The sequence below is a fragment of the Dreissena polymorpha genome, chromosome 6 (assembly GCF_020536995.1).
Source record: "Dreissena polymorpha isolate Duluth1 chromosome 6, UMN_Dpol_1.0, whole genome shotgun sequence".
In the NCBI taxonomy this organism is placed as follows: Eukaryota; Metazoa; Mollusca; class Bivalvia; order Myida; family Dreissenidae; genus Dreissena; species Dreissena polymorpha.
In genome coordinates, this window is record NC_068360.1 from 95,861,703 (window position 1) to 95,872,497 (window position 10,795).

General features: G+C 34.3%; 1 protein-coding gene across 1 annotated transcript in view; it reads left to right on the forward strand.

Annotated features, from left to right (window-relative positions):
• The window catches only part of LOC127833551 (hemicentin-1-like), a 31,982-nt gene extending 21,781 nt beyond the window's left edge, over positions 1-10,201 (forward strand). Inside the window, exons 3-14 of the mRNA XM_052358858.1 lie at positions 45-356; positions 540-866; positions 4,421-4,714; positions 4,919-5,215; positions 5,420-5,701; positions 5,810-6,109; positions 6,216-6,533; positions 6,665-6,964; positions 7,933-8,046; positions 8,418-8,463; positions 8,684-8,736; positions 9,275-10,201. Of these exons, the coding sequence (XP_052214818.1) occupies positions 45-356; positions 540-866; positions 4,421-4,714; positions 4,919-5,215; positions 5,420-5,701; positions 5,810-6,109; positions 6,216-6,533; positions 6,665-6,964; positions 7,933-8,046; positions 8,418-8,463; positions 8,684-8,736; positions 9,275-9,465 (2,834 nt within the window). The 3' untranslated portion in view covers positions 9,466-10,201. The remainder of the gene's footprint in view (positions 1-44; positions 357-539; positions 867-4,420; positions 4,715-4,918; positions 5,216-5,419; positions 5,702-5,809; positions 6,110-6,215; positions 6,534-6,664; positions 6,965-7,932; positions 8,047-8,417; positions 8,464-8,683; positions 8,737-9,274) is intronic.
• The last annotated feature ends 594 nt before the right edge of the window (positions 10,202-10,795 follow it).

The following is a 10,795-nucleotide window of genomic DNA, read 5'->3' on the forward strand; positions in this document are numbered from 1 at the left end:
ATGTCTCACCGTTTGTTTAATGTTTGCAATTTGTTGTGTTCCAGAAATCAGTTCCTGTAATATAACTCTGGCAGCAAAAACGAATCTGGTTGATCTCGGATCATCAGTTTTCCTGACGTGTCAAGTTTGTCCTTCAACAACGTTTACAAATTTTTATCACAATAATTCAAAAATAGCAGAGTATAAATTGGGGCAAATAAGTGTACAGAGCCTAAGCTTGTACACTTTAACATACGACGCTGAGGCAGAAAAGTTTAATTTGACATTAAAAAATTATACACATTCATCTGACGGCAATTATTCGTGTTCCATCCCTTTTACAACGAACATTTCATCGCTTACTTTAGAACACTCAGGTATATATTGTACACAAATAAAATATTATAGTACTTTTTATAATTTTCATAACTTTTTTACATAACCATTCGACGTATATCACGTACCTTTGGTTACATATATACATTTTTATAATTTATATATATACATATGTTCATCCCGGAATACAATAATGCCTTAATATGATTGTTGATATTCTTTAGTTCCGGTGACATTTGTAACGTTGACTCCTGCCACACCGACGATTTCCGTGTTACAAGACGTTGCAACCAGCGTCATTAAATGCATATCCTCAGAGGGCCGCCCAACACCAGCCATTACTTGGTATTTAGATAAAAACACACCGTCGGATGACACCAATGATGTAAATATCACAGCAACTAGTAGTAGTGAAACAACAGGAGACGTAACGACGAGTACTCTTACAATTACCGCTACGGTGGAAGATCAAGGTTCAAGTATTTATTGCAAGGCCTCAAACGGATACGGGCACATCATATCAAACGTGAGGCTCAATATCAATGTGTTGGGTAAGCGGATTATTGTGTACTGACTGATTTAATCGTGAACAACTATTATTGGTTATTACTTCTTCAATATTTTCGGACTCCAATTTTATGCTCCACTGGCCAAATGCCAGCGGGGCTTATGTCATGGTCCTGTGTCCGTCGTGTGTGCGTCCGTGCGTGCGTCCGTGCGTGCGTGCGTTAACTTTTTCTTTAAACATCTTCTTCTCCTAAACTACTGGTCCATTTCTGATGAAATTTCTCAGGAATGTTCATGTGGTGAACCTCTTTCAAATTTGTTCAAATTATGCCCCTAGGGTCAAATTTGACCCTGCCCCGGGGGGGTCAAAAAATTGAAAATTTGCTTATATAAGGCCTATTTTGTGCAAACTTTAAAAATCTTCTTGTCCATAACCATTGGGCCTAGGGCTACCAAATATAGAATGTAGTGACATCTTATAGTCCTCTAACAAGTTTTATTCAAATTATGCCCCTGGGGTCAAATTTGACCCTGCCCCGGGGGGTCAAAAAATTGAAAATTTGCTTATATAAGGCCTATTTTGTGCAAACTTTAAAAATCTTCTTGTCCATAACCATTGTGCCTAGGGCTACCAAATTTGCTATGTAGTGACATCCTATAGTCCTCTACCAAGTTTGTTCAAATTATGCCCCTGGGGTCAAATTTGACCCTGCCCCGGGGGGTCAAAAAATTGAAAATTTGCTTATATAAGGCCTATTTTGTGAAAACTTTAAAAATCTTCTTGTCCATAACCATTGGGCCTAGGGCTACCAAATTTGCTATGTAGTGACATCTTATAGTCCTCTACAAAGTTTGTTCAAATTATGCCCCTGGGGTCAAATTTGACCCTGCCCCGGGGGGTTAAAAAATTGAAAATTTGCTTATATAAGGCCTATTTTGTGCAAACTTTAAAAATCTTCTTGTCCATAACCATTGGGCCTACGGCTACCAAATTTGCTATGTAGTGACATCTTATAGTTCTCTACCAAGTTTGTTCAAATTATGCCCCTGGGGTCAAATTTGACCCTGCCCCGGGGGGTTAAAAAATTGAAAATTTGCTTATATAAGGCCTATTTTGTGCAAACTTTAAAAATCTTCTTGTCCATAACCATTGGGCCTAGGGCTACCAAATTTTCTATGTAGTGACATCTTATAGTCCTCTACCAAGTTTGTTCAAATTATGCCCCTGGGGTCAAATTTGACCCTGCCCCGGGTGGATAAAAAATTGAAAATTTGCTTATATAAGGCCTATGTTGTGCAAACTTTAAAAATCTTCTTGTCCATAACCATTGGGCCTAGGGCTACCAAATTTGCTATGTAGTGATTTCTGATAGTCCTCTAAAAATTTTGATCAAATTATGCCCCTGGGGTCAAATTTGACCCTGCCCCGGGGGGTCAAAAAATTAAAAATTTGCTTATATAAGGCCTATTTTGTGACAACTTTAAAAATCTAACTGTCCATAACCATTGGGCCAAGGGCTACCAAATTTAGTATGTAGTGACATCTTATAGTCCTCTACCAAGTTTGTTCAAATTATGCCCCTGGGGTCAAATTTGACCCTGCCTCGGGGGGTCAAACAATTGAAAATTTGCTTATATAAGGCCTATTTTGTGAAAACTTTTAAAATCTTTACGTCCATAACCATTGGGCCTAGGGCTACCAAATTTGGTATGTAGTGACATCTAATAGTCCTCTACCAAGTTTATTCAAACTATGCCCCTGGGGTCAAATTTGACCCTGCCCTGGGGGGTCAAAAAATCGAAAATTTGCTTGTATAAGGCCTATTTTGTGCAAACTTTAAAAATCTTCTTGTCCATAACCGTATGGCATAGGGCTACCAAATTTGGTATGTAATGACATCTTATAGTCCTCTACCAAGTTTGTTCAAATTAAGCCACTGGGATCAAATTTGACCGTTCCCCAGGGGTCACAAAATTGAACATATGCTTATATTTGGCCCATTTTGTGCAAATTAAAAAAATTCTCTTGTCCATAACCATTGGGCCTATTTCTACCAAATTCGGTAGGTAGTGACATATAATAGTTCTCTACTTAGTTTGTTCAAATTATGCCCCTGGGAACAAATTTGACCTTGCCCCAGGGGTCACAAAAATGAACATATGCTTAAATAAGGCCTATTGTGTGCAAACTTTAAAAATCTTCTTGTTCTTAATTATAGAGCCTAGGGCTACTAAATTTGGTATGTAGTGATATCTAATAGTCCTCTACCAAATTTGTTCAAATTATTCCCTTGGGCTCAAATTTGACCTGGCCCCGGGGCTCACAAAACTGAACATATGACGTTTACCAGTGGAGATTACTGCGGCCGTTTGGCTGTGACCAACAACAACATCAACATCTTGAAAACATGAGATAAAACCCTGTCATTTAGTGCCATTTTAGGTCAGATGGTGACTGCTTACAAAGGCATTGAAGTAAGAACATGTGTTATGAATGTTTTTCTTACAAACTGAAAAAAGTCGGGTTTTATTTTAATATGTCGAAAGTGACCATATATCCGGATGAAAATATTTTGGATGACATGTTAATTTCAGGTCTTTTGTAGTGTTTAAACCAGTTTTATAATATGTTATTGATTTTAAAAACACAACTTCCATGAACATAATTATTTCAAGAAAAGTCAATATATGATACTGCACGGTAAACTCAAACTTTGTATCCAAGAGAAGGTGTTGAAATTAATGAAGTGCAATGTTCTTAACTATCGTATATGCTGCTTTTTAATCACTAATGATTCATTGTTCCATTTGTGAATCGTGACTCATGATCGTGGATATGATTGTCAATTGCTCAACAATCCATATATATTTCTGACCATTTTATAATTTTCTTAATATAAGTTATGAATTGATCTTAGAAGTCAAATGTATTACTTAATTAAATACATTTATAAATATAAAGAAATAATCTTTAGATTATCATAATATTCTCAGGCCTGTTGGTCTTAGGGATGTGTGGGTTGATGAGCAATTTCTCCTTTTATCACAATGATTTCTACCCTACCTGATCATTTCCTTCATATTCCATTTTAATTTAATTAACGTCTGCAACCTCTTTCAAATTGGGAAAGTCCAAAATGTGTCGTTTGGTAAAGGGTTAAGGCATTTTGATTACTATGGGTCTTGAGAATCTGTTTCAAATCAAATGCGTAGATTTGATCTTCATCATCTAAAAATATGTGACATGGAAAGAACGACAATATCTTTTGGAGAGATAAATGTACCTACGTTATAAGCAAAGGACCTGTGCAGCAATTCCCGGGCTTTTAAGTCTGTTTAGTTAACACGGTAGTAACTTTTTCCATATATAAAAATGCTCACCCTTCCAAATTTAAACCCCCAGTGGGACTAGGGATAGAAAGAGAAAGTCAAATGCTTGAGTACATTTCAACCCATGCGCATTGCACGTTTTCTTTGCAAAGAAAAAACAGTGGAGCGATACAGGGCCATCATGGCCCTCTTGTTTGTTTAAGTCTCCATTATAAAATGTGTGATATCAGTATTTTATAGTTAAAAATTACTTTTGCTATTTTTAAAGTTTTTCCATCAAGGCCGATCATTCTACACAAATCAGTTATTATCGGCGAAAACATTTCCGTGATACTAAACAGGACTGTGTCGCTAGAATGTAACTCCTCTGGAAATCCAAGGCCAAACATTTCATGGCTTTTATCAACTGGTTATGTAATTAACAACACATTTATTGAACTTAAATGGGAGAAAAGAGTAAACACAGACATGATCACCTGCACGGCCACAAGTGCGTTGCAGCCAACATTTGGAACTACACTAACACGTTCTAATACAACTGATTTATGGATTACCATTTTATGTAAGTATGTTTCACCGTTATTAATGTTTATCACATAAATAATAATAATACATCACCAGTGATTCAATTTGTATCGTTTAAGTGTAATTGTCTCGATAGGATGACTTACTCACTGAAAATAATACAAGTACATTTCAAATGTTGTTGAATCCTTCAGTTGTCCTTTAAGGAATATGTATCTGAACATAGTTGAAATTGTTACAGATTCACCGTCACCCCCAACCTGTTCAATCGGAGATAAGTTAATTACAGCAAATACCATTCGGGCAATTAAAAATGAACCAATGAATATGAATTGTACAAGTAAGAGTAACCCCCCTCCCACGAGCTATTTATGGACACTGCCTGGCGGAATAAAACAAGATGGACAACAACTCACAATACAACGCGTACTGTTGGAGGGTCCTTACACACTTGATGTCAATAATGTTATGAACTCAACATTGCTACCGCAAGTTATTACTGGGCATGCCAATATCATATTTACACTTGACATATTATGTAAGTTTCAGCATTTATTCTTTGTATATTTATCTTACATTAGCAATTAATACACATTTTATGTGCAGAACCATTGATTTCCATCATATCAGTCACATAATAAATCAACGTTATATGTAGAGCTATTATACTATAAATTCGAGGCGTCCATGCATGTAACGTTCCTTAATTGCGATATAGTCGTTGCGCAATTTATCACTTCAGTTCCGGTGGCCGTACATAGTATTGAGAATAAAACCGTTTTGAAAAACCAGGCTTTATCTGTCACGTGTCTTTATACACTTGGAAACCCACCTGAGACGACTTTTACATGGATACACGTGAATACATCTCGTGTTGTTGGACGACAACAAAGCCTTGCGTTGCCAAACATTCAGACCACTGACGAGGGCTTTTATAAATGCAGAGTTAACAACACAATGACACCTACAGGATGTTGTGCACTACCGGCATACGATGAAACGATATTTTATGTTGATGTACAATGTAAGTGAATGGTAAATACGTATATTTATGTACGTAAACGTCTTTTTTAGTGTTATTGACGTCTCATATATTTAAACTTTTTTATATTTTGCATTTTCTATTTTGTAGACGCCGTCGATATAACGAGGTTTTATGCTAGCGGATTTGAGCATTCTCAAATTATTACGGTAAACGAAAATGAAACGGTGATATTATACTGTGATTCTGAAGGCGACCCTTTGCCTTCGATGCTACTAATAAATAATACTCGCGGTGAAAATGATTTACTGAGTGGAAAGTATTACAACACAATATCCGCATATATTCCTCATGCACGATGTGAATATGACATAGGTATCTACCAATGCAGGGCGAACAACACGCACAATAAAGTGCAGCAGGTGCGAGAGATTAAAATCAAGATCAAATGTGAGTTACTACATGTGTTTGTTTTCTGTTTCTACGTAACAGTATTATGTTGCTAACCATTTTCAATTAAAGTAATGATTAATTATTAAACTTTCTGTTTATGAAGGTGCACCGAGATCTTCTCCCTTTATGCCACCGGCACCTAAAGTTTGGACGAAAATTAACAGTAGTGTAATTCTAACGTACACTATCATGGCGTATCCTCCGCCAAGCTCTTCATCGGCATTTGTTTGGCGGAAGAAAGTAAATGAAGACTGGTTTATTGTTAATGATACGAGAAGACTTCATATTCAAATTTCTCAAGACAGACTTCAGACAAACCTTTCAATATTTCAAGTTCATGCAGACGATTTTACAAACTATACGGTAAAAGTGAACAATGACATTGGCACCACAGAACAGACATTTGTTATTCAAGCGAAAGGTTATAATATGATGCAGTTCTTTTAAAGTCAAAACTTGAGATATTGTATTTGCGTATTTAAGATCGACTTTTTACACATTATGTTGTTAGAGATGGATAGATAAAAGGTGTTTTACAATTCCTATTTGCAGAAGAGCCAGCTATACCAGAGCATTTCCGTGTATCTGAAGATCCGGTAACAGACAACATTGTAATCGTTGAATGGAAACCGGGATTTAACGGCGGGGAAAATCAATGGTTCGTTATTGGATATAAACAAGAAACGGGAAAAAATTGGACTTACAAAACTAAACTTGAAAATATCACTCGAATAGCGATTGAAGGACTGGTTGCCGGAACCTCTTATCAATTCAAAATGTATGCAGAAAATTCAGTTGGAAGATCACAGGAAACAATTGTTTTAACATTGGTTACGCGAGCAGCCAAAGCTGGTATGCAATTTTTTCCATTATCTCTGAATATACACGTGAGGTAAGAATTCCACTATGCATGTCGATTTCGACCTCATTGCTTTGCATTTGCCGTTATAATGCGGTAACGCAAGTTGAAAATGTTTTTGATAATATTAAGATGAAGGCATTCAATGAATAATTGAGTATAGGTGATCGTAAATGACGAATTTCGTGTATATACATTTCATAACGTATAATTGTAGGCATTATGCAGATGGCTATTTCATCAAATCGTATTGTTTTATCATGCAAAATAAAGCTGTAAAATATTCACATCAATGCCACTGCACTTAAAATCTTGGTAAGTGTTTAAAAAATATCGCCGAATTTTACTGATAAAACTAATAAACTAATAAACAACCATATCGTGTTTTATTAGAAAAAATTAATTTGTAAAACAGATTCTATCAATAATGAGTATGCGCGCTAAATATATTTTGAGAAGGTTTAAATAATTATCAAAAATTTATGCCGACGATGCATGTTAAATATTAATGAGATATATCTGTAAAAGTTAATTGAACCCAGTATCGAAGAAGCGTGGATATATTTCTTGCACCTCATCGGTTGGTCGATCGGTCGGGTGTTCGGTGTGTCCGTAGACCATATGTTTCCACACGATCCTAAAACAGTTTGCCCTAAAACCATTCTTTATGATAAACTGGGGTGCTTGATTTCAAAAAACAATAGTTAATTCATAAACATTTTAAAATGATTTATTACATAATTTACTTCATAATGTAATTAGAAAGGTTAATAATTGCACTTAATAAAATAGTTCAATTGTACTTTTTTCTCTCCGTGTTTATTGGCTACCGATATTGAAACACTGTCAATATTTTTAATACGTCTGATCACCATAACATGAAATATGTCAAAAGATGTGATTTATAATAAGGCTGTAAAAAAACACATATCAGACCACACTGTTTTATGCATTTAATTAGATAATGGATCATCTTCACCTGTCGGGGCTGCAGTGGGAGGGGCTGTCGGTGGAATTTTTATGATAGTCATCTGCATTGTTCTTTGGAAATGTAGAAACACATTTACTTTTAAAAGTATGTATGTTCTGTAGTAATTGTATTATATATATATATATATATATATATATATATATATATATATATATATATATATATATATATATATATATATACATATACTAGGATTGCACAATTTATGCATTAATATATCGAGTTAGCAGCTAGCAAAATGTCTGAGATTGAAACATTTTACTTATTCATTGACCATAATTGTATCGGATAATAATAGTATACTTTTTGATGACCTATTTTGGAGCTGAGCATCATCCTTAAATTACACACTTTAAATGGTGATAAATAATTAAGTATAAGTTATAGATGTAATACTTTTTAAGTATGTTTTAAGCACTGAGTGTGCGTCGAGTCTAGTGTTTATCCGTTTTCAGGAAAGCCTGATGCTAGTGCTCCTTACGATGACTTATTCAAAGGACAGTATGCAGCCATTTTGATATATTTGATAAGATTCGTTTATATCTATATCATCATAAAAACTGCTCCTACAGTTCATTATTCTTCAAATTTGAACATAATACTGCGCCTGGTTTTAATTATTCGTCAGCATTTAATTAATACTACGCCTAATGTTAATTATTTCTAGATGTGTACACTTTATCGTAAGCAATACTAAGAATCATGATATTGTTTGCTCCAGGACAAATGTCTCAGCTGTCAATACCAGCTCCGAATATGAAGCATGCAGAGTTGGTATGTCTGTCTGTTTGTGAATAAGCTGATAGATGTCATTTATGTTGTTTAAATGTGTATGCTGTGATCAAACCATCAGGTTCTTTGTGTTGATGAAAGTACAATAATGCGTATAATTATTGCCATATCTTATCAAGTGAACACATTATAGGAATTTTTAAAATGTATACATATTTTTATGCATGTCATTTATGTTGTTTAAACATGTATGCTGCGGTCAAACCGTTTGGTTTTATATCTTTATGAAAATACAATAATGTGTATAATTCTTGACTTTTCGTACGAATTGAAAAAAAATCATCAGTATGATCTGTTTTAATGTATACATATTCATACGAGATATATTATTCTTGTCATTATATAAAAAGTGTATTTAATGTAATTGATTGCATATACAGAAAAACACTTAACATACTACAAAACATTACACAGATCGATCATTGAAATGGGGTCAGTGCCGTTTTACCAATTTAAATTAAAACCACTTGAGGACTCTCAGAACCGCTTGAAATCAATTTAAGCCATTGTTTTATTTCAGAATCCCAGCAGAGGGACAAGTACGAGACACTCGCTGAAACTTCGTTTCATGTGTACTCAGCCATATCAAGAATCGGCACAGAGGGGATTAGTGTTTTTAACCGTGAATCTGTAGCTTCAGATAATGATTGTGCAGTAGGGAGAGAAGACAGATCATATGTTAATTTAGTATTATCGAAGACTGAAAATTAAACAAAGTAACGTATGTTTCTTGCATTTGTAAAATTACTAAATTAAACAGTTGCATATATAATACGAAGTGCTAGTTACGTACGTGAATATGTGAAAAGCGCATTGGCATGGGAGCATATGACTGATATTTGAATTGATAGTGTTGAAAACACGCACTATTCATAATGAAACAAATAAGCAGTGTTTATATGACAATTGTAATATTATATGTGTACAATTAGAATTAAGTGGTTTTTTTTGCAATACACTTCATTTGTCATTCAGAAAAAAAATGTCTGTGCACTTGCTAGCATATATTGTGTGTCCTTCTATTTATGTAATGAATTGTAGAATAACACTTAAATTCGAATTATTTACTAAAACTTGTGTATATTTGTAGATGCAAGTGCATGTTTTTTAATGTCTAGACGCAATTATAACACCGCATCAAAACCTAACCTCTTTTTGCATAAAGTTTATTTTTCTTATGCATGTTGAGCTTTTTATGTTTATTTTTGAATTCATCCACACATTATTTTCCTAATGTTAAGCTCTATCGATAAATTAACACATCATGTGAAATGGATTTTAAACCAGACGCACATGCGGTATCGAATGATAAACAGATGATTGGCATTTTATGTTTCTTTGAAACAGTTTTCTCTAATCTTTGTAAATATAGATGACGAATAGCAAACCATAACAACTCTGCATTGGCATCGTGTGCTTTACAAATATATTAGATTTTTATTTATGTTTATAAAACGTGAATCTATTATAGATCGTTTAATTGTTAATATTTTCAGATTTAATATCATGGATGCATACAATAATTATATGACTTTACTTTTCAACATGGACGACAAAATACAAAATATGTCCCTATCTCCTATTTACAGGGTCAATGTTCGTCTACAGTTATCTGCTGCAAGTTACGTTGAGCTAATAAGACGGTGTGTAAATTGAAACATGACATAACCTATATAAATAGGGAATGTCATATAATCTTAAATTAACGCGCGATTTTGCCTAAACCTGACAAAAGTCGTTTGTTAACCTCTTCGTATACTTTTACAGTGTAATGCAGGACACAAATTGTAGATTTAATGTAAACACCTAATGGAACACCAGCAAACCTGAAATTGAAGTTTGATCAAATTTGTGATGTGTAGCATATTGAATTATCATCTTGTGCTTTAGTAACTTCTAAACACAAGGAGCACGTTGAAGGTTCGAATCACTCGTACAAATAAAACATTAATCATCATTAAAACAATTGTTTTATAAGCTTAATATATACATGTATAAAACATAATAAATCATGTTTAGACTCAACTCCTCAAAAATATTT